Source organism: Rhinatrema bivittatum, unplaced genomic scaffold (assembly GCF_901001135.1).
Source record: "Rhinatrema bivittatum unplaced genomic scaffold, aRhiBiv1.1, whole genome shotgun sequence".
Taxonomy (NCBI): Eukaryota; Metazoa; Chordata; class Amphibia; order Gymnophiona; family Rhinatrematidae; genus Rhinatrema; species Rhinatrema bivittatum.
In genome coordinates, this window is record NW_021820839.1 from 55,325 (window position 1) to 79,778 (window position 24,454).

Here is a 24,454-nt window from a genome sequence, read left to right on the forward strand (position 1 = left end):
GTATGGAGTGAATTTTCAAAAAAATGTTATACACGTAAAAGTAGCATATATCATAGCAATTTTCAAAAGCCCATTTACATGTGCAAAATCCATTTAAGAGCATAAAATCTTTTGAAAATTCAGTCCTGTGAAGTTTCAAAGGAGTTAGAAACACAAAAGTAGCAATTCTCAAAAGCCCATTTACATGTGAAAAACCCAGTTTTACGTGCATAAACCCTTTTGAAGTTTACTTCCTATATGTATTGCTTTTTTATGTTTTTGATCTGTTTCCCAGTATTGCTTTTATTGAGCAATCTTAAACAATTTCCAGCTGCTGTAGCTACCTTTGACTATCCCGTACAGAATCTTAAGCCACGTGTGCATGCTGCGTCTGAATCATCTTTCTTCTCCGATCGAGAATTGCTGCTTACTCTTTCTCGACTAGTGTTGGTGAGGGCTGGTGCAAGGGTATTAGGCACCCTAGGTGAACCTTCTGCCCTGCGCCCGCCCCCTCTCCCCCCCCCAGTCCGGGCCCCGGCCCTAACCTCATTCACTGAGACAGGCCCCGCTCTCTTACACACACACATAGGTTCCTTGTCTCATTCACACACGCACCCTTACACAGGCTCCCTCCCTCTCTCTCGCTATCACCATTGTTCTCTTGTACACATACACAATCCCTCTCTTTCACATACACACACACAGACAGAGGCGCCGCTCGTGGCCTACCAAGACTCTGCTTCCTTTGGCCATGAGCAGGATGGGCGCTGCTTGCGGCCTGCCGAGTCTCTGTTATTCGCGGCCCGCTGAGCCTCTACTCTCAGCTAAGAGCGGGATAGGCTCCTTTCGCGGCCTACCAAGTCTCTGCTTCTTTTGGCCGTGAGTGGGATGGGCTCTGCTTGCTGCCCCACCCGGCTGTTCCTTGCTGGCCCCTAATGACTGGCACCCTTGGTGACCGCCTAGTTCGCCTATTGGGATGTGCTGGCCCTGATGTGGTCTAGAAATCCATGGAAAGGACAATTTTCCTAGCTATTTCCATGGGTAAATAGTGATTTCCACTCATAAATTGAATGACTGAAAATTGCCTTTCCTCGAGATAACTAAAAGTGCATGTGTCTTTTTGAGGCACATTGAGAGGAGGAATTGCTGGAGCATGTTTTGTGCAGGATTGGAAAATTACATGCATAGGTTACCTTTTTAGGAAGACTGAGCAGATATCAGATGGAATAAAATAGGTTGCATTTTCAAGTCTAAGCAAGCTATTTTCCATACAAGGATCTACCTGCACAAAATCCTTCAAAGGTCCGTGGGTATAAACTTTCCAAGGGAAAGTCTGAACATTGCCCCCTGAATGTAATTTGCCTTGAAGTGCAGAATATAAATCGAATAAAGAAATGTTGTACATCAGTAAAGTACAGTAAGCATTGCCATCTTGCAAATAGCTTCATTGACTTGATATTCACGTCATGCCATTTTAATTTATTATGCACATTACATCTCAACAGAACTGGAAAGTGTGGAACATAGACAATACGGGGAGAAGGTCTCAAAAGCGAGCGTAAAATGGCTTTTGGAAATTAACCCCACCGGGGGTGCAGGAGGGGGTTGTATGCAGAAGTGATTTCATGCCGATGCGTACGCGTGCTACAAAGTGATAATCCCGGGGTGGAATTGGGGAGGTGGGGAAACCATTCAAGCCCATCCTTTTCATTCTTGAAAACCTGCGTGTAAATGTCGGAGTGGCGATTTGCACCTGCTATTGAGCGTGTGCATGCGCCTGTGTCATTCTGAGGTACGCACGGTCCTGCTAATTTTTAAAGTGGTTAAGTTCGCTTTGCAAATTAGGGCTAAAATCCACATGGGCTTCGGCCCTACCAAGGCGATCATAAAATGATCCTCTAGAAGAGCATTGAAGTAAAAACGCAGCATCACTATGATATGGTTGTTTCAGAGAGCTCATTTTTATTTGCCATATTGTTTGTCTCAAAACTTTGTTTTAATTTGGGGGAAAGGGGGGGAGAAAGTAACAAGAAAATAAAAATAGAATTCTGGTTGTCTCAAAATTGGAATAACTCAGAAGGAACCACTACAGATGCCGCTTTTATCAGATGCTGGAGCTATTTTTCTCCTTATGCTACTTTAGCAATTGCCGACATTTGGAATAGAGTGCACTGAAATAAGCCATTGGGGGGAAAAAAACGGTATATAAAATGTGCCGAGCATTTCAATAAAATCTTGTAGAGCAAATAATATTTTCTGGCTTATATTTTGACAGGCATCTTGGGGAGGTGCTGCGTTATTGTCACGGAAACATCGCAAGCTCCTGCACGGCATCCACAGGTAAGGGAAGCACTGCCTTAAGGACTTTTCTGTTTGTTTCCCCATATCAGCCACTAAAAAAGAAGCCAGAACAAACGTTTAAAGTAAGAAAACTGAGGCATTCTGTTGAACAATGGGGAAATTCCACATTATATTAATGCACTTCGCTAAGCATTGTCGGTTTGTTTGTTTGTTTTTCCCCTCTTCCTTCCTTCCACAGAGCTGATTCTGTCGCATGGAATCCACACAAGATGCTGATGGCTGGGATCCAGTGCTGCGCTCTGCTTGTGAAAGACAACACGGTGAGTCTTCCTGGCTTTCCCCACCGCACTAGAGATGTGTCTGCATTTCGGCGGCTAAGTGTGAGCGACGGAGCATACGTACCCCACAACGGAAGCAGACGCGCAGTCTAAAGAAAGATAGGCAGCCCAAAGAAATCTCAGGGCTCAGGGACAGGAGAGAAGTTCGGAAATAAAGGGACCTAGCTACTGAGCACTTTTCACATAAACACAGATGGCCTGATGCATCAATGTCTTTCCCAAGGTGAGGTTGAGTTTTACTGTGTGCTATAGTAGTGCTAATGCAAACCGTATTGTGTAACGTGGTTTGCGCCCTTCCGTTGAATGATAAAGAGCTGCTTTCCACTTATTCACATGAGACGCAGCTCATCTAAGTGTTCTGTTCATTACACCACATTATTTTTCTCTAGTGTCGATGCTCACACAAGTCCGAGTCTCACCCTTAAGATGCCGGGGTAGCACTTTAATGTGCTCTTGTATAAATAGTCCCAAAAACCTGGAGATATCTCCTTGACCAGCCCTCGGAGAAGTTCTCTGTTTCTTGACTATGAATTCTCACTCTTTTTTTATTTTCTTCAGTATAGAGAGGCTCATTTTCAAATTGCCCTGCACAGGCAAAAGTCGGGGGGGGGGGGGGGGGGGTTACATTTTACCTGCAAACTTTAACCACCATGTTCAAAGCGGATTTAAGCATCTAAACTGGCTTGTGAACTTCACAAGTGTGCGAGGGACTGCACAAAGTCACAGCTGACCGGCAGCAGGCATGACCCGGTGCAAGTGGATATTTATGTGCATACTTTCTGCATAGGTTCTGCCTCTCCTCCTGCTCTGCCCACAGAACACACTTCTTTGCACCCCATGATGAAGTAGACTTGAAATGGCTTTTGTGTGTACTTTTATGCACACAGCACCCCCCCCCCCCCCCGAAAACTTTCAAAAGGGCCATTTACATGCATCAAACAGGGGATCATATGCGTAAATCCTTTAGAAAATGAATCCCAGGGTATCTTTATGCTTCCTGGCCAGGCTTGCTTGACTCTGGGGGTTGGCCACGTCACTTCTGATGTGGATGGCAGGATAGGAACGATGGGGGGAGGGGGGGGGAGAATGAGAGAGCTCCTGCAAGATAAGGGTGACTCGGCAGCCGTATTCTTCTCTTCAGGATCCAATCATCCATCCACCCATGCTATTCTATTGCATAGCATTCATTGCTCAGTGGATGCTGCAGAGACATTAGACATCAGTCAGAAAACAAGGAGGAATCAAATCTGAAACTCTGCTGGAGAATCTTTCCTTTGCCTGGGTTTAAGGCTTGCTGAGTTCAGGGATCTTTTTTGAACTGGCAGGAAGCTGAGCCCTAGCTTTCAGGCCTGCACTGTTAATCCAGCAGCAGAATCAGAATGTGTATATAGAAGAGATGCAACATAGTTTCAGAGAAATGCGAAAAGTGTTAATCGGACTGCTTGGACACCCATGCTTCTATCCAGCCCCCACCCAGCCTAGTTGGACTCCTCCAATTACACACACAATGAAAACGTGACACATAATTTGGATGAAATGGGCGCAGCCATTTATTAGAGTCTCTAACAGGGGAATCTAATTTAGGTGCCGAGTATTGCCAATAATATCACATATTACTGCCGGGCAGGGGCCGATAACACTCTTTCTGCCCAAGCAGAACCGCGGGAGTCTCGCGGAGTCCCCCGGACAGTTGTTGTGACAGTCAACACCAGAGAGCGTCTTGGCCGGGCTACCATGCAGCAAGCCCTGCCAGAGCTCTTCCCCACATATCCAGCCTTTGATCCATCAAGGCCGCAAACCCTGAGCCCGACATTGATCATCTGTGGCCAAATGAGTGGTGGCCCCTAGGCCCCTCTCGTCCATACCGGCACCTCCCAGCTTCCTTCCAATGCCTTTTGAGCTATAATAGGCTTTCCTGGACTCGGTCACCGCTGCTGCCACAGGGGTCCTGATTCACGAAGGCAAGGAAGTACCCTTCTGCCCACATGTGACGGGCTCTCCCCAAACAAAACAAACTACAACTTATGCATCAAACCAATGAATAACTCTGAATAGCTAGTAGAAATAGATCATTTCCCAAGTTTGACAAATGTACTCTGACCAGAATGTACAGTTCTGCACAGTGTCCATCCACCCATTCATCATATATCAAATGATAACCACCCCAGTGTTGGATGGCTTTGGCTACTTGCTGATTGAACTTGGCTCGGTACCTTCCCCACCATCCAGTGCACATCATCCTTTGTCGAGGTATGATTTTGTACCAGCAGATTTTTGAGGACTGCCATGATGAGGCAAGACAGCTCAAAGTCATCTCTGATCGTGTTCAACAGAGCGAGGCTGAAGCCATTGCCTCGTGACCCCCCCAAGACTTGCCAAAAGTCCCTGGTGGCTCTTATGCTCCTACCATGTGACAGGGGCCGACCAATGGCACCGGTAGCCCCTGTGACATCGTAAGGGCAAAGGGCCATTGACACCATTTTGATTCATAGCAGGCCCGACAGCCCGACAGCTCAGAGGGAGCGCTCACTCGTGGGACCCCACTGGACCACCAGGGCTTTTAGTAAGTCTTGTGGAGGGATTGGGATGGTGGGGGGGGGGGGGTGTAATACAGTAAATTTGAAGGGTTGGGGTGGTTTCTTTTCTGATTCTGATTTTTTTTTTGATTCGTTTTTCCAGTTTCAGGCTCTGGTTTCAGCTTCATTTTTGCCGAAAAATGATCCCTGGGAAAACGAGTTTTCCCATGAAGCGCCCAAACTGAAACCCGACCCAAAAAACGAAACGCATCTCTATCAGGGACATCTATCACAAACTTTGGCAGCACCTTCTTAAACATATTCTATATATTTATTTATTTTTTATTTTAAAATACTTATATACCACGGCCTCCAAAGTTCAAGGCGATTTACAATAAAAACATACATAAAGTTAAAATGAAACAAACATAATAATAGCATAATATAAAACAAACATAGTTAAAATAGAAAAAGAAAATAAATACAAATTAATCGTTAAAAGGGAGAAAGCAGAGTGAGAGATGAAACTGAGAAGTGGAAAATGTGGAGAGGAAGTAAGAAAGATTGAAAGAAATGTTATTCTGGGAAGACACATTTGAATAGGTGAGTTTTGAATTCCTTGGGGTCGACTAAAAGACGGATCTGTGCAGGGAGGGAATTCCAAATGATGGGGCCTGCTATGGAAAAAGATCGTTCAGGGGTGGTTACTAATCTGGTGGATTTAGGAGAGGGTATCTGTAGGAGCATCTGGTTCTGAGACCGTAAAACCTGAGCGGGAGTATATAAATGCAAAGTGGAAGATAACCAGCAATTTTTGTTATGGATTAAGTTGTGAATAAGGGTGATTAGTTTATAGTGAATGCATCAGCGGATGGGTAGCCAATGAAGATTGTGTAATACGGGAGTAATGTGATCGGAGAATTTAGAATCGGATAATAGATGGGCAGCATAGTTTTGAACCAATTGTAGAGGACGTAAATATGAAATTGGAAGACTGATATAGAGGGAATTACAGTAATCAACACTGGTTAGCACAAGAGATTGAAGGATGGTACGAAAGGCATCGTGTTCAAGCAAGGGTTTAATGTGCTTTAAGAGATGAATCTTGTAGAAAGATGATTTGACTACTGTTTGAATGTGAGATTGCATATTGATTTGAGGGTTAAAGTATACACCAAGGTTATGAGCTTTATTGGTAATATTGATATTGATGTTGTCAACAGCAATGTAAGTGGGAATATGGGTAAATGAAGGATTACTTAAGATTATGACTTCTGTTTTGGAAAGATTTAGGAAAAGTTTATGGTGAAATAACCAGGTTTTGATGTATGATAAACACGTAACGAGGAATTGTTCCGTGAAGGACCAGTCATAGTATATGGGAAAGAAAAACTGTATGTCATCTGCCTAGAGACAGTAGGAAACACCTAAAGTTGATAGAAGTTTGCATAGTGAAGATCCTGACGCATATCGGCCAAATCTTAGCAAATTACAATTATACAAATTATACAAATTATATACATAAGCAGAGTCTATGGAATCCGGGGTCGAACATGCAGTGGATGGGGCAGCGAAAACAGCAGATGGCTCTATTATTTTGAACTCCACTTCAGGGGCCGAGGAGGAAGAGGCTGAGCTGAGGGAAGCCAGTGGGTTTTAAATCTCCCGACAGCCTTCCCTCCCCAATGGCGGCATCACACGCTCCTCCAGCCAATTGGGTGACCCGGCGTCAGGGTGTGTTTTGATGATGTCACTGCTCCCGACGCTGGACCAACACGGAGGATCGGCATCAGCAGCGGTGCTGCTGTGAAGAGGATCCCCACAGTGCCAGCAGCATGATGCCGGCATCATTATCCACATGGAGGGGTGGGGATCGAACCCCACCCCCACCTCGGCGCACCCGAAGTAAGGCCAGGCATGGTGGGGGGCGGCTGTCAACATGGATGCATCAGGTGCCTGGTTATTCGCAGTACCCGCACAGCTGTGCTGCGGGGGGCCACCCATTTCTGTGAGAGTATTGCCTAATTCAGGAGTTGAGAACTACTGCAAAATGCAAGTTGTTCATCAGAGTGATTCGGTTGTGGCTGGAAACAGACTTGGGCAGAGCAATGATCTTTCTTTAGGACAAGGCTCCCATGAAGCTATTTTCAGATGCAAAGGGGAGGGGAGGGAGCAGATATTTATTATTAGCTTTGGAATCAAGAGTGCAGAGAGGACACTCTAGTTAACTGCCCGGTCTGGCATGTGTTCAACTTCACATTTGCCTTACTAAATCCCATTACCTTGTTCTGGCAAAAAAAAGCAGAACTGCACACAAGTTCATTTTAAAAAAGGATTCCTTTTATAGCAGATGGATAGACCCTTGTCTGCCATCTGGAATGTCACTGTACGTCAGAGACTGAGTGCTGGCAACATAACAGCACCTATGCATAGAAGGGAATAAGCACAAGGACACAGGAAAAGAAAAGTGCTGCCTCGTCGGGTCCTGCTTGCAGATTAGTCAGGGTAAAGCAATGGCACAAATGCATTTTAGTGCAATACATTAGGTGCTCACGGCCTTTGCCTTGGTGAAAAGTTCTCAGCAGTATCAGAAGAGAATTACTGTAGCAGATGTGTGTGTGTGTGTGTGTGTGTGTGCTCCTGCTATGGATACACGGATTCGTTTCATTTTGAACAGAAATGAAAAGCACTTAGCTGGGATTGATAGCTGATGTCTGCAGTGCAGTTTTGGGTTTTTTTTGCTTTTGGTTTGTTCTTTTTTTTTAATAAATAATGGCTATGTAAGAAGAAAAGCAAATGAATAGTCAACTAAATGCTTAAGCAATTTGCATGGGATTAAAAGATAAATGGGCGATTGCTATTAAGAGAACTGTACTATAATCAAGCACTTAAGCAAAACATCTGATAATTTTGGTGATGGCCAAGGGCCCTATTTTATTTCAAAAAGTTGCCGTTTTATCTAAAAGCTTTTTTTTTTTTTGGAAGATAGAGCCTAACACATTTTTCAAAAATGATGATCATAATGGTGGATATCCATCTGCTAATGCCAGCACTGTCCTCATTATAAATGGACAAAATGCCTGAAGTAAGAAGTAATGCAATAGTGATAGTGAATGAGCCTGACAGAGGGGAGAAGGGCTTAGGCTAGCCCAACGCCCAGTGAGCAGGTATGCACATCACTAAAAGCCACTATCACAGCTGGCAATATTTGGCACCCTCTTGTCAGATATATGTAGCCGGTATCCCGTTTGGGCAATTAGATGCAACCAGGGTCTGGGTCTAAGTCCAGATAGGGAGAAAGAATTATCTTTCGGGGCCTCTAACTCAAAGATCTCCAAGAGGTGCAAAAACTGTCCAGAATAGGAGCCAGGAAGCCATAATTAACAAAAGAGGGTAGAAAACAGGATTCAAACCAGTTACCATCCATTCAGCCAATACACTGGGTGTAAAAGAAGAAAACAAACAGAATCCAAAGATGGTGTTCAAAAGAATTGATTTACTGCAATTTAAAGAAAAGTCTGATCTCAAAAAGTGCATGTGACACTGTGTTATTTTTTTTTTAAATACTGACATTCAATCTGAGATATTACATTCAGGTACTGTAGGTATTTCCCTATCCCCAGAGGGCTTACAATCTAAGTTTTGTACCTGAGGCAACGGAGGGTAAAGTGACTTGCCCAAGGTCACAAGGAGCGACAGCAGGACTCAAACCCTGCTCTAACCACTAGGCTACTCCTCCTTCTGTGTGGGCTGTATGAAAGTCATTATTTAATAGCTAATATTTAAATATTCATAAAGCTTGGTAGAGTGTGGTAAATATACAGGGTGGCCCATGGAACAGTAGCCCGCCTCCAATACCAATGCCACGCTTTGGTGGCTACTTTTCCATGGGCCACCCTGTATATTTACCACACTCTGTCAAGCTTTATGAATATTTAAATATTAAATATTAACCATTAAATAATGACTTTCATACCACCCATGCAGTTTTCATACTGCTCCTTCCTGATTAATACAGGGAAGTACTTTTCGTTTTCCACTTTATGTGCAACAAAAATTATAAAAACTGGCCACTTCGGACCAATGATTAAATGTGACCCATAAGTGCAAGAAGGTGAAACAACAACAAGTAACCTCTGCACAGGTGTTAAGAAGGTCCTTATTAAATTATTTAAACGTTAATTTATAACACTTGATAGAATGTGGCAACTACTGTATATAAAACATTCTCAAGGGTTCTTTTTATGTCCTTCCCTCTGGCACTGGTCAGTCTTCATCTTCATCCAAAAATCCTTTCAAAGACTTCTTTCTTGAGATCCGGGAGGAAATCTCCAGCTTTCCAATCTTCCAATCTCTCTCTCTCCAACCCACTCTCCAGTCATCTTCCCACTGAATTACTGAGCATGCTCTAGGGACTTTATATAAAGACTTTCTCCCAGAAAGGTGGGATTATGGTAAGGGGAGGAATCCCAACTATCAAAACCCCTCCTACAGGGGTGCGTCAAGATGGCATACTGATCAAACGTATGAACTCTGAGCGCCAGCGTCCTCTCTTATTTTTTCTTATTTTCCTATTTCCTTTTTCTTCTGGCATTATGGGGAAAAGGAAAGGGGCTGTCAGAACTTACCCCTCTGCTGGATCCATGCGGCAGACCACCTTGCCCGAGTTCACTTCTGCCTTACCCCTATCGACGACTGCTGAGTTGGCCAGTGGGGCTGCCAGCATGTTGCTTGCTGAGGTCTCACTCAGCCTGGTCGCCCGATCATCACCGCTCCCTCCCGATTTCGCCACCTGTGTGGAATTTAGATTCACTGGAACAGGAATTGTTATCCGGCATCTCTCCCACTCTATCAGGCGGTAGGGATGTGAATCGGGCTTCGGACGATTGAAAATATCGTACGATATTTTCAAAATCGTCAGAAATCGGGGGCGCCCCCAAAACGATAAGAAAACCCCACGATATTGTTCGTGGGGGTTCTCTTATTGTTTTGGGGGAGGGCGGGAAAAACGGCACACAAAAATAACCCCTAAACCCACCCCGACCCTTTAAAACGATATTTATATTTATATTTCTCTGTATTTGACTATGGAAATATTTTTTAAATATTTAAAGCGAGCGGGGAGGCCACCCTCCATCCTGGGCCCCCGCAAGAAGTGAACACCATCTTAAATAATAAAAAAGAAACGGAACTATCATCAGGAGGTGAGGGGAAATGGGTGACTGCGATGTGTGACCATGCCCCTCCCCCGACGTCAACTCTTTGTGCTTCATTTACTATTTTTTCTTTTACGTTTTCTGTTAAGTAACCTTTTTTCAAGTTCCTACCTTATGCCTTTGTTAACAATTTTATTATAAATGTTCTCTGTATTTGACTATGGAAATATTTTTTCATGCTTTTTCTGTTTTATGTAAACCGGTATGATTTGCATTTTAATGTAAGAATGTCGGTATATAAAAATTCTAAATAAATAAAATAAATAAATAAAAACGAATCCCTTCGCTTCCCCACCCTCCCGACCCCCCAAAAAACATTTTACAGGTACCTGGTGGTCCAGTGGGGGTCCTGGGCTGTCGGCTGCCACTAATCAAAATGGCGCCGATGGCCCTTTGCCCTTACCATGTGACAGGGTATCCATGCCATTGGCCGGTCCCTGTCACATGGAAGGAGCACTGGATGGCCCGCACCATTTTGGCTCAGTTCTGGTCTGATTATAGGGTTGTGCTAAAGTTAGCCGGTTAGACATAATCAGCTAACTTTATGGTAGTCTGATATATTTAGCGGCATGTCTGCACCGCTGAATATACCCTGCTAGTTTTATTTTTATTTATTTATTTTGGGGTTTTATATAACGGCATTCGTGATAGAATCACATCATGCTGGTTAACAATTAACAAGGGGTGTAAATGAAACAAGAACATGGAACTAGTGCAGGAAAAACCATGAAGTTACAATAAAACAGGGCTGTTAGAAGCTGGGAGAAGAGGGAGAAGCAATAGAGAATTAACAGAACGAGGCGAAATATTTACAGTAATTTGCAATGTTAATGTTAGCCGAATATGTTTACCCAGCTAATTAGACGAGCCGCACCGCAGCTGAACATGGATCTCAAAGAGCTTTGATATTCCAAACTGGTTCTTGTCCCTTTCAGCTGCACTAAATTCAATCAGGACTTATTTTTTTTAAGTACGTTTGTGACCAGCATGTTTATCAGCTTCCACAGGTAGTGTTTTTGCCTCATAATTGCATATCTGCAAAGGTTGAAGGAGGACCAGTGAGACATAAGGCAGAACTTGGATGGCCATTTAGTTCCCTATGCAGGGGAGAAGCTGAGGAGCTCTGGCTTTACCCAGTTACATTCTTACAGATATAATCCTGTTGTTTTTTATAGGGCACTCATTAGGGAGACCGTATTTCAAAAGGGACAGAGACTGGATGCAGGCAGTCCAGAGAAGGGCGACAAAAATGGTGGGGGATCTCCATCAAATGACTTATGAGGAGAGATTGAAGGATCTGAATATGTATACCCTGGAAGAGAGGAGGCACAAGGGAGCTATGATACAAACCTTCAGATTCCTGAAAGGTTCTAATGATGCACAATCAACAAACCTTTTCTGTTGGAAAGAAATCAGTAGAACTAGAGGTCACATAATGAAACTCCAGGGAGCAAGACTCAGAACCAATGTCAGGAAATATTTCTTCATGGAGAGGGTGGTGGATGCCTGGAATGCCCTTCTGGAGGAGGTGGTGAAGTCAAAAATGGTGAAAGATTTCAAAGGGGCATGAGATAAACACTGTGGATCCCTAAAGGTTAGAGGATGGACATGAGTAAGAGTGCATGGGGGTAACTTGCTGGTTTGGCGGTTACTACCCTTAACCAATAAGCCTTCATACTTTTGATGCAACTCCATTATTGCTCTCTGCTTTTATGGCAGGAGGAAAAGTGGAATTAGATTCAGACAGCAACCAACAAGGACATTAGATGTTATGGTCTGGAAAGCAAATAAACATGGGATAACTTGCTGATGTGGTAGTCACTATCCTTAACCAACATGCCTGATACTTTGAGTGCAACTCCAACATTGCTCTCTACTTCAACGCCAAGAGGTAACAGGGAACTGGACTCAGACAACAACCATGAAGGGGCCCTTTCTTTGATGGTTTGGGAAACTAAGTAAGGGGTGGTGACCTGTATGGCGCAGCAGATGCTGCCATAAGCTTGCTGGGCAGACTGGATGGACCATTTGGTCCTTTTCTGCCTTCATGTAAATCAGAAATACATTGTCTGCTCAATTGCAATGAGGCTTGGTTTTTAGTATAACCACAATGAATATGCATGAGATATATTTGCATGCACTGCCTCCATTGTATGCAAATCTTTCTCATGCATATTTCATTTTGGTTCTCCTGAAAATCTAGCCTGGCCCTGTTTGTGGCTCTCGAGAACCAGAGTTGGGCACCCTTGCTGAATGTGATGGGTAATCTTTCTGGCCCCCTATTTCACTTACTATGAGAAGTACTTCTGCTTAAGGAGAGATAGCAAGTCCTGTCAGAACTTTCCCACTGGTGCTGCTGCATTATCATTGGCATTAAGTCCTGTAACCATAACCAATACTATTGCTCTGAATGCTATTGTAAATTATCTAGTATTGCTATAGAAAAGATAAGCAGAAGAAGTATCTATGTTGTTAATGCCTCAGTTCAATAGCCACAGGCAATATTGCAGCTTCTATTGCCTTGCACAAAGTGACAAATGTTGCCAGTACTACAGTTTGACAGTTATTAATATCACCTGCTACTGTAGTAGGCTTTTCTAGTTACTATCATCATTATAATCACAGCTGCCGCTGTCACTAATTCTTTCTAACACAAGCAGTACTGTTAGTCCAAGCTGCACAAACACATTTGGATGTGATCAGTGCTACAGTCAGGTGTGGGCAGATGGGAAATCAAAAGAAGTCCTGTGCTGATGGTATGGGAATAATATATATACCGAGCACACAATATATATATATATATATATATATATTGTGTGCTCAGTACTAAAGTGCTAAGAGGTTATCCAAGGCATGCTAGGCTTAAACAAAAGCTTCTGTCATTCCTAGAAAATCAAGTAAAAAAACCTTATGTACAAAACTTAAAGACATTGATTTTTTTTTTCAATAGGATCTGCTGAGAAGATGCCATGCTGCTGAGGCCTCATACCTCTTCCAGCAGGATAAGTTCTATGACGTCAGATGTGATACAGGAGACAAGTCTATCCAGTGCAGCAGGCGGGCTGATGCTTTCAAATTTTGGTTGATGTGGAAAGCATTAGGGACCAGAGGCCTAGAGGAAAGAGTGAATCGGGCCCTTGCATTATCCAGGTAGAGTACCTCAAGGTGAAATTCTCTGATCTGACAATTGATTGGTAAGCTTGATAATTTTAAGGCTATTACAAACACTGCATTATGTGGAATCTGATTTAGAAACAAAACAAAACAATAGAGACTACAGAAAGCATGGCACTTTCATAAATATTGTGTGAGATGTTAATCAAGAAATGAATCATGGAACCCCATATAGTACGCTGCCATTTTATTTGTTGAAAAATTGTGTGTGTTAATACTAGGGGTGAGCATTCGTTTGCAATGAAATAGGAGATAAAGACGATATTTCCTATTTCGTTGCATTATGGGGAGTGAACAAAACGAAAGGAAAACCCATGAAATTTCGTGTGGTTTTCCTATCATTTTTTTTGGGGGGGGGGAGAAAGGGCACATTTATAAAAAAAAAACAAAAACCCCAAACCCACTCCAACCCTTAAAGTTTAATTAACTACAACCCTCCCAACCCCCCCAAGACTTGCTGAAAGTCCCTGGTGGTCCAGCGGGGGTCCTGGGAGCAATCTCCCGCTCTCGGGCGTTGGCTGCCAGTAATCAAAATGGTGCCGGTGGCCCATTGCCCTTACCATGTGACAGGGCTATCGGTGGCATTGGCCGGCCTCTGTCACATGGTAGGAGCAATGGACGGTTGGCGCCATCTTAAAAAATTCAATGGAGCCACTGTGTTAGTGTCCAAAGGAATCTTTACTGTGGCAAATGAGTGAAAAAGGCACAACACTGGTCCACAGCTCCACAGAATCTTTCCTTTTACAGTCTTCTCGATCCGTGCAGGAACAGCTGCCAGAGCCAGGGGAACTTCTACCCTCCAGGGCTTTGGAACAGTGGAGTCCCCAGGTGGGTAGGGTGTCCTTTAGATGGGCAGAACACCCCTCCAGCTGGCAGAGATACAAAGTTACTGCACAGAGAGATAAACTCTCTATCTCCCCAGGGTTTTAGAAGCACTGGATGGGTGTCTTCAATGATGTTGGACTTGACCTTTCACTCACACTCAGTCAATTTCAATATTTCTTTGTTTCTGATGCAGTCTTGGTTCTTTTCTGTTGCGACCCCTGATGAGAGGGATCCCCTGAAGCAGGACTCTCTGCGCTTCAGTCATGAAGGAAGGGCAGTCAGAACTTCCCCCTGGATCTTGAAATTAATCTTCTCAAAAACTGAAGATAACGTCAGAATGCACCTTTGCAGCAGGTCGCTGACACCTCCCTCCTCGTGGAGGGTATGGGGGGGGGGCAGTTCTTCCCTATCCTGCACAGCCCCAGACCCAGGGTTCCCTGTCCCTGTTCCAGGAGATGTACAAGCTCCAGTAAGACTCCTATCACTTAAAAGGTTAAATTCCCAGAGGGAAAAATCCAGACCAACCAGTGAGTAGACTGGAAATGAAAAACCCCTCTCGACCAAAGAGGGCTTTCATGCTTCCTCTCACTGGGCTTATGATGAAGCAAACAAAAGCTAAGCTCCTATCTACCTCCTATGCTTGTGCAATTAACAGGGCATGCATCCCAAGCTGTAGCAAGGGAGCAGTAATATATCCTACCCAGAGGGACGGCCATTCCAGACCCACAGACGGAGGGGCTGCATCTGGATGGAACCTCCCCATGAACCATCCTACACTAGCTGATCTCTAACACCTTGGACATACTGCTAGAGTGACATCAAAAACATAAACAATAATCAATAAATTATACAAGCTATACAAAATTGATAGTAAACCATTTACTGTATAACAAAATTCAATTTAAAAACTATGGGAAGGACATAAAAATACAGCAATGACTAACATAACTGAACAACATAAACATCTGTGAACTCTAGAACACACATTCTTTATCATGGATAACCTTTAGAAACTATTGTGTGTGCGTATGGAAAATCAAGAATAATCTATAAGAACTGATTAGTAAAATCCTATTCTATATGATTGGACATTTGCACTACAATGATGTGCCAACTTTTTTGCTTGCTTTTTCATATTTTATTTTACAAAAAGGAAGAGTGATTTTCAAAAGGACTTCTGGATCAGGCTTACTTCTTCCCTGGGTAAAAGCCATGTGTCTAGGTGGACAAATTACACCCATCGGGTTTTGGACTGGAGGCAGAACAGAGCAGAGTAATGGATAATACACACAGGCTCTGCCTCCTCTTCTCGCTAAATCTTTAATTAAATCTTTCCGAATAATTTTTTTTTTAGAATATTTAACAATGCACCAAATAGCAGTTTCATGATACTAAATATTTGGATAGCTCGATATTCTTTATTCACCTAATAGAGGTCCAGACCTCCAGTGTTGAATCAGTTTAGCAAGAAAACGTAGAAGAAAAACATGAAACTATATCATATATTTTATTTCTAGACCCTGAAGTGACATGCTATATCAGTCTGAGAAACATTTTCTTTGAACTAGCCTAATATATTTTAGACCCACATTTAGCTATTTTCCTTTTATAAGTTAGTGCAAAATGAGTTTAGGATTATCTTTTCTGAACATATTGGGTTTAATATTCTGCTGTGGATAGTCTGAATAAAGTTATCTGAATAACTTAGGATATTTAGTGGCACAGCTACATTGCTGGATATAGCCAGATAAATCAAAGTTGTCTGTAAAAGTTTACCCGGATAACTTTAACAATGCTTCACCACATGACCAGACTTATCTGGATGACTTACTTGGAAAACTCTGAATATCCAAATTATCCAACTAAGGGGGTCATTTTCTAAGCCTATCGCACGCGAAAATTCCCTTTTCGCGTGTGATAGCTTGCCGGGGGCGGAGTCGGGGGTGGCGAGGAGACAGACACGGCGTTATCTTCGCTGGCGGCGATAAGGTCCAGGACCGTTATCGTCGCCAGTAGCACACCCAATAGCACCACCTTTCACGGTGGTGCTATTGGGTGCGAAAGCCGGCAGCGATAACACCGCGGTGGTGCAATCGCTGCCGGCTTTCGCAGGCCCACCCCCTCTTCGCCCCTCCCCCCCCCGTTACTGCTGGATTCACCATTCTCTGCAAGAATGGAAAATCCAGGCCTAAGCCTATCCTGCCCAGAAGGCTCCCTGGAATGCTTCTGACTAATCTGGCTACATTTTTATTTGGATAACAATTTAGCCAAATAAATCAGAGCCAGGGAAAATGACAGAAATTTCAAAAACTGCAGTTTGTCTGGCTCAGTCCCAAATGTAGCTAGATAGATCATCTGAATATGGTTCTAATTGTTTTCATTTCTCAAGGAGGTAATTTTATAACATCACAGATATTGTATGTGGCAGCTGCAAGCATAAGTTACAACAATTTTGAAAGCAAACTTATCCGTGTAAGTTTGCTTTGAAAATTATCCAAAATAACATGCAAAAACTCACCCTCACATAGTTCCCTCTGTTGTTTGCTAGTCACAGCTGACACCTGTGAATTTATGTCCATGCCTTTTTACAATAAAAAGTATGTATCTAATTCAAACTCTTCCCCAACTCTACCCCCCAGAAAACCTATTTCATGAGAGCCCAAAAATGTGCACACAATACTTTTATGAGCACAGAACTGGGCAAATTTATAACAAACTATTTGCACACATAAACCTGTGTTTTATGCACATAAATGATATTGAAAATGACCCCCTACCTCAAGTGGATTAACCAGACAATTGCCTTACTTCTCTCAATTGCAAAATTAGAAATTTCAGATTTATTTTTAAAACTTTGCTCGCACAAAAATGGCCACATACGTGTGTATGTGGGCTGCAGGCAAGCAATATGGATTTTAAAAAGCCACAAAATATGTGCATATGTACTCGTGCACGCATAAGGAATAAGGAGGCAGAAAAGGGGTGGGGAATGGGCGGAGCATGGGTTTCTGGGGTGGGACCAAGCTTTATGTGCATAACTTTGAATTTTAAAACCGAAAATCAAAGCATATGTACACTAGATATCCACGTTACTTTACTACTGCTCCTGATGAGGATCAAGTCTGTGAGGGGGCAGGGTCAACTGGGGGCTTGTAGGATGAAGAACTAGAGAGGTCTGAAAGACCTTGCTGTTAGCTGGACAAACTGGTAGACTAATTGCAAAACTGGGAATGTGCCTCACGTAAGCATATTTTAAAATTTGCTGACATACTCGCGTAAAAACCAGCAAGGTGTTATGGAAGACAGATGCGTGCTAGCTGTGCTAGAGTAACCTCTTAAAATCAGGAGCATAGTTTCACGTGTTTGGTGCATTTTAAAACATATGGGGCAGATTTTAAAAGGCCTGCGCGCTCCGGCGTTCCTATTTTGCATAGGCCGCCGGCGCGCGTAAAGCCCCGGGACGCGCATAAGTCCTGGGGCTTTGGAAAAGGGGCGTGGAGGGGGTGTGTCGGGGGCGTTCCCGAAACGATGCGGCATTTCGGGGGCGTGCCGCGGCATTTCGGAGGTGGGCCCGGGGGCGTGGTGCCAGCCCGTGGGCATGGTCGAGGCCTCCGGACCAGCCCCCGGGTCGGGTGACAGCGCGCGCACGGATTTACGTCTGCTTTTAGCAGGTGTAAATCTGCCAACAAAGGTAAGGGGGGGGGTTTAGATAGGGCTGGGGGGGTGGGTTAGGTAGGGGAAGGTGGGGGGAGGGCGAAGGAAAGTTCCCTCCGAGGCCGCTCCGAAATCGGAGCGGCCTCGGAGGGAACAGGCAGCGCGCGCTGGGCTTGGTGCATGCAGGTTGCACAAATGTGCACCCCCTTGCACGCGCCTAGTGCGCGAACAAAAGTACGCGATCGCACAATTTTTTAAAATCTACCCCTATGCTTGCAAGTGTGCGCACAGTTAAAAATTCCAGAGTATCCTTGCTTACACACCAATACGCCTGTGTATGGGCTCATGCGGCTCATTTTAAAATTGATCTCATTATTTTTAACTTCTTCTCAGTTTGTCCAATTTCCTGGTTTAATACATGAGAAGCTCAGGCAAGTGAGTGCACGCACGCAGCAGGAAATATTATAGCACTGGAAGAAGTGTGCATGTTTGAAAGCTGAAGTTTAATTTTCTCAAAGTAGAAGGTAAAATGTTATCACAATGACAAGAAAGACCCTTATTCAGAAAAGATTTTTTTCTGTAGGTGAAAAGTGGTGGGGATACTCCTGCTTGAATAATGCATATAGTGCATTTGCATGTGGAGCTTGAATTAACACCTAAAATACATTTCTTGTTTTATAATAGTTTATATAATTTAATATTTTTGATAACTGAATAAGGATGCAGTGACTAGCACTGAGATACTGTTAGCACTAATGTGTGGCATTCCACAGGCAACAAGTTTTTTGTGGGGGTTTTTTTGGTGTTGCCTTATTTAATACCAGACAAGTATGCTTTGAGGGCTCAATTGACTCTTGGGACTTTGCTGCCATTCATAAATTAGAGTCCCTTGCATAAACTGCAGCTTTGCACATGCTTCAGGTCATCTGTTATTGTTTGCTGTGGCTCAATTTATGAGCATCACGTCCATCATACTTTTAAAAACTCTCTGGAAATAATGAGTTGTTTTTTGGTACTATTAGATGGGTATAAAAACACCATTACTTTTGCTGTAAAATGTAGCATCAGTTTAAAGAGTTAAGGTCATAGGTATAAGTGATCACTAGGGCTGGCAAGCACAGATGCCTACTCCAATCAGAATCAATGTCTTATTTGTCACAAAGCAGGGTTAATGTTTTTAGCTGAAGGGAGCATGTTTCTCTAAGTAGAAAATTACCTTTAATGAGACAAATAACTAGGAGTGATGGTGTATTCTATACAGTAAAGAATTCACAAGACTCTCTTTGTATAGGCTCTGAGGGCTATTCTCAACTAATACATCATTTTGACTGGGAGCTCAGTCGAGTCTCTTAACTGCCCAAGCAGCTATGCTGCCTTTTTCCTGACATGTTATAGTAGGGATTACTTTGATGCTGCAGAGCTGATGTTCCAACGGTTCTGAATATAGATTTGGCTTAATTCTGGAGCCAGTCTGCTGACCTCACTACATGAGGGCAGTAATCTTCCACCAGCTGGCAGAGTTACAGCATAAAGGTTTTAGACAAATTGCCAATCGCTTTTATCGTTAACTATTTCATTTCTCTTTTCCTCGCCACCCTCTGCAGCTATTTCATTATAGTATATGCAACACCCACTGCTTCCTTCCTCGTTTGGGATGAATTTTCTTTGCAGTTTAAAAGAACAATTACGTAAAAAGTGTGAATTAGAAAGTATGCAAAATCCAAAAGTTAGTGGTTTGGTCAAATATTTTCATTTGCTTGGAGCCTCTTAAACCACATGAAGTTGAGTTCATCTTTTTTTTTTTTTTTTTTAAGAAGAGCATTTCAGCATTTTAACTGAATATTTTTGATAATTATGAGGATGATGTCATTGACGTCTATAGAGCAGGACTTCATAAACCTGTCCTTGGGACTCCACAGACCGCCGCGTAACCTCCTCTCTGGATGACTCCTGTAATGCAGGGGCATGCAACCCTCTCCAGGGCCACTGTTTCTCCCAGATTGCCATCTTCTCCCTCTATTACAGTCCAAACCCAGCAGTTGGCCACTGGGGTGCTGGGTTTCTTCCAGTGGGGGTTAAGACCGCTGGACCCTAGGCTCATGGGGGTGGGGACCTTTCCGAGTCTCGCAACTGCTGACAGTTAGTACTCAGAGTTCAGATGTCCCAGTCGGAAGGCACTTCCTTGTAGAACAAACAGGCTTGACACTAACGGTGGGAGTTAAAAAAATAAACTTTACTGTAAGCAATAAAAATTGTTCAATCTGCAAAACAAAATTCCAGAATCTCTGCACAGAAAGAACAAGTTCAAAGTGTGTGCTCCTCTATATGGTCTTTCTGTGTCATTCTCCCTATAGACTGGGGGGGCCACATGGAAGACCCACACTCTTGGTTGACCAAAAAGTGGGCTCCTGGTGGATGGACAGATTTCAGTCCCTCAGATGGCATTCCTTAATGCTGGATTGTTAGGTGGCAAAGTCCAAAAATACTTCCAAAATACAAAACTCCTCTCTCTTTCTGCTGGGCAGAAAATTGGTGGCAAAAGGTCCCCCCCCCCCCCCCCCCCCCCACACACACACACACAAAAAATGAAAAAAAAACCCCACAATGCATGTTCACTCTCAACTCTCTTCTGGGCAACTACAAACCCTGTTGAGACTTAGTGCAAGGCAAAGCAGAAGTCTATGCTATTCCCTTCAGGCAGGGGTGACTTTTTTGCCTGAGCTGGAACAGCTCAGGAAAACACTGGTTTTTTTTTTCCCAAAAGGTCAAAAGCACTCTCTTCTCCTCTTCCTGGACAGTCCCTCTTCTAGGTCTGTGAGGGCATCGGCAAGCAGGGCAAACTCCTCATCCCCCCTGGAGCATTAATTTGAGAACCACCAAAACTCTCCTCCTTACGCACAAAAACCGAAATCAACGACCACGCTCTGCACATGCTCAGCCAGGTTTTTATAATGCTGAGCTGACTTCTCCCAACCACTGAGGTGCGAGAGTCTAAGGGATGGTCCAAAAAATACAGGGGCAGATTTTAAAAGGTGCGCGCGCAAGTTATAAAATCGGGGGTTGGTGCGTGCAAGCCCGCGCCGAGCCGCGCTGCCTTTCCCCCGCCCTTTCCCCCCAACCTTTTTCTTTTTTTTTTTTTCTTGTTTTAAAACTTACTTCAGCCCTGTGCTGGGAGCCTCTGACCCCGCCCCCGGCCCAGATTGCGCCATCCCTTTAGTCAAGCAGTGTCCTGGGCTTTACGCGAGTCGCCAGGCCTTTTGAAAATAGGCCATCGTGCAGAACCCTTTGAAAATCCAGCCCACAGGATGTTACTTTTTGACTTACTGGTGAGGGAGTGAAGCATAAGATACATTTGCATATGTACAGTCTCCGATGCAAGCAGATTTATTCATGCATATTCATTGTGGACATCCGGAAAACCCCATTGGCTGGAGGGGGTGGCGTCCCCTTGAACAGATTAGGGAAACCTTGCTAAAGAGCCAAATGATTATCAGAGTCGCCATTCTCCAGTCCCCAAGGACAGAATCCGCTCAGGTTTTCAAGATATCCCTGATAAATTTTCATGAGACAGATTTGCATACAGCTGAAGCCATGTGTATGCAAATCTAACTCATGCATATTCAGTAGGGATATCATAAATATCTGAGCGGATTAATGTTTACAGGGAATGGAGGTAGCTTACCTCTGACGCTAATGTGGGAAAGAATGTTTCATAACCTGGTGTGCTGGGAAGTCTGTATGCTCTACTGTACATAGATGTTTGAGAGAATTTCTAGTCATCATAGAGAACAAAATTATTTTTCAAGGATGTCTGATTAAAGTGAATAGTAGCTGTCATAAGAACATAAAAATTGTCAGATTTGTTCAGTTGAAAGGATTATCTAGTCTAATGTTGCTCAACTTGATCCTCGAGGGCTACCTAGCTGGTCTGATGTTCAGGATATCCACAAGGAATATGTAGGAGATATTTGCGTAAATAGAGGTAGTGCATGCAAATATATCTTATTCTTATTCATTGTGATTATCCTGAAAATCACACTGGCTGGGTGGTCCTTGAGGACTGAGTTAAACACTAATGAGTAAATTTTCAAAGGGGTTATGCACGAAAAATTAGCATATACACATGTAAGTAGCATGTAACAGGTGCATACTGTTTTATAAACATCAAAAGTATGCACATATTTTCAGTTTCGTGTGCACATTTACCTGTGTAAAAAAAGGTGCGGTCTAAGGGTGTTCTGGAACGAGGCCAAGAGGTACACATGGAAATTGCTATTTTATAACAGATTTTCGTGACTACATAAGGCAATATATTCACACAATACGCAGTACATTTGCAGAGCTTTTTGCATCTTTTAATAAACCATTTCTGTTTCTAAAAGTGATTATGGTTTAGGGGGTGCATTGAATCGCCACAGAGTAATTCACCCTTTATGCTGATAATGTACAGCATTTTCTGAGCTCTGTGTAGTATCCTCCCTAATCCTGACTCTACTTTGAAGCACAAAATAATGCTGCATTACATTCTACTGATTTTTTTTTTGCATCAGGCTTCCAAAATGATTGCAAATCAGAAATGTAGTATTCCACAACCTTGTTTTTACAGTACTTATTCCAGTGTGTTCTGTGGTTTTCAGTCCTGTTTCCTAATGCAAACTTCATCTTGCTTGCCACTTATATTTTCTTTTAATGTTTTTCTTGTCCTGTTAGTTTTTTCTGCTGCTTTAGACTTCTAGCTCACTCGGAATGGGCCTTTAGTGGATTATAGTACCATGGGCCTTCATTCACATCTGCCTGGTGTTTCCCCACATTGTTTCGGTCCTTTCTCCTTTAGTTCAGTCATTAAAGCAACAAGCCTCTCTGCCTGGTGTCACAGATGGCAACTCTGTCTTGAACCTAGCATGCGCGAAACCCGATTCTGACCACTAGGTGTCACTGTAGTGAGCTGGTCCAGATTCCTTTCCTCCCTAGTGCTTGTGCCTGCACCTTCCGTGGAATTTCCTTTTTGAAAATCCGGGGCCGGCGAGAATCGGGGGCACAGAAGTAAACGCTGCTTTGTAGCTGCTTTGCCATCTCTACCCTGTCTGCCCTTGAGCCTGCCACTTTTCACCACAGGCAAATGTATGCACAAGGTCAAAAAGCCTGTGTTCTTATGGCTGCTGAGGGGAGGGCAAGTTTTAGCCTAAGGAATATACCCGGATACCTAATTTACCTGGTCCACCCTCTTTTGAACCTTTCCCTAATCCCTCTATATTTCTAGCAGTTATAAACAACCATGCGACTGCTTGAAATCATTTTACTTCGTGTATTTCTGAGTTGCAAGTTAGTTACTGATATTCAAAAGGATTTGTTTAACTAAGGTTGGGACTTGGCTGATCAAATCCCAAATCCCCCACTGACTGCATAAATCATTAACGGGCTAAATCTTACGTGGATAAAAAAGAGATGACTCAATTCTGGCTGGCTAGCGCTACATGGCTGAGTCTTGCTGAGGAATTCTGGTCCTGGTGGAGATCTGGTTGAAAGTTATCCGGGTAATTTTAGCTAGATAACATAACAGTTACCTGGCTATATTCAGCATATAACTGGGCAAGGGAAAAAAAAATCACAAGAGAGTTTAGCATTGGCCTTATCTCCCAACCTTACCCAAGTTAACAAAAAGTATGAGGAACTACGCAACCACAGAGCCCCTTCCTTGTCCACTTTTTAAAAAGTGAAATTGCCATCATGGCTTGATTCTCCCTTCTCCTTCTTAAAAAAAAAGTGGGGCACTACCTAGCACCACTCCCCAAAGCCTTTCATTACCCCTGAGGGAGGAGGATAAGCTCATGCTTCACCCTGCTGGGAGAATTTTTTAAATGCCAATACAGCTGACAGGTAATGGCATTTAGATGTTCATTCATTCACTTCCTTCTCTTCAGGATTGGTCAGGGGTCAGCTGGTGCCATTTTGAAAAATGCACTGGTAGGGCAGGAGCAAGCGAGCGGAGCATTCCAAATAAGCATTGAGGAGGGATCTGGGGGTGTGACTTCTTAACTGGGACAGAGCTGAACGGCCCTTTGCTTTTTTTTTTTTTTAACTTTATTGGACGGAGGTGTGACCGGGGAGGACAGGGACAAGGTATCCCACTAAACCTTCAGGGATTTCTTACTATGGGGATTATGGTGCTGCACAGATCCTTTAAATTCTGACTTCTGGAGCATCAGAACATGCATTAGTGTTAAGATGCTTCCCAGGGGAACGTTAACTATACTCTTCAGGTGTGGTTAACTTGCATTGGATAATGCAGCTTGCAAACTTTACTATAAGGCACATTATTCAATTTGCATAGTAATGAGCTACTTTGAATACATTTGCAGGCAACACAGCTCATTTCCGTTGCTCTAGATTTGTGAGCCTGAAAATAATGTGTAGAAGTTGTACATTATTTCCACACCAATGTGTTTTAATG

General features: G+C 43.4%; 1 protein-coding gene across 3 annotated transcripts in view; it reads left to right on the forward strand.

Annotated features, from left to right (window-relative positions):
• Positions 1–24,454, forward strand: part of GADL1 (glutamate decarboxylase like 1) — a 143,432-nt gene that overhangs the window by 38,138 nt on the left and 80,840 nt on the right. For all 3 annotated transcript variants that reach the window (XM_029586456.1, XM_029586455.1, XM_029586457.1), the window contains exons 9-11: positions 2,255–2,319; positions 2,519–2,600; positions 13,301–13,500. In XM_029586456.1, the coding sequence (XP_029442316.1) occupies positions 2,255–2,319; positions 2,519–2,600; positions 13,301–13,500 (347 nt within the window). The remainder of the gene's footprint in view (positions 1–2,254; positions 2,320–2,518; positions 2,601–13,300; positions 13,501–24,454) is intronic.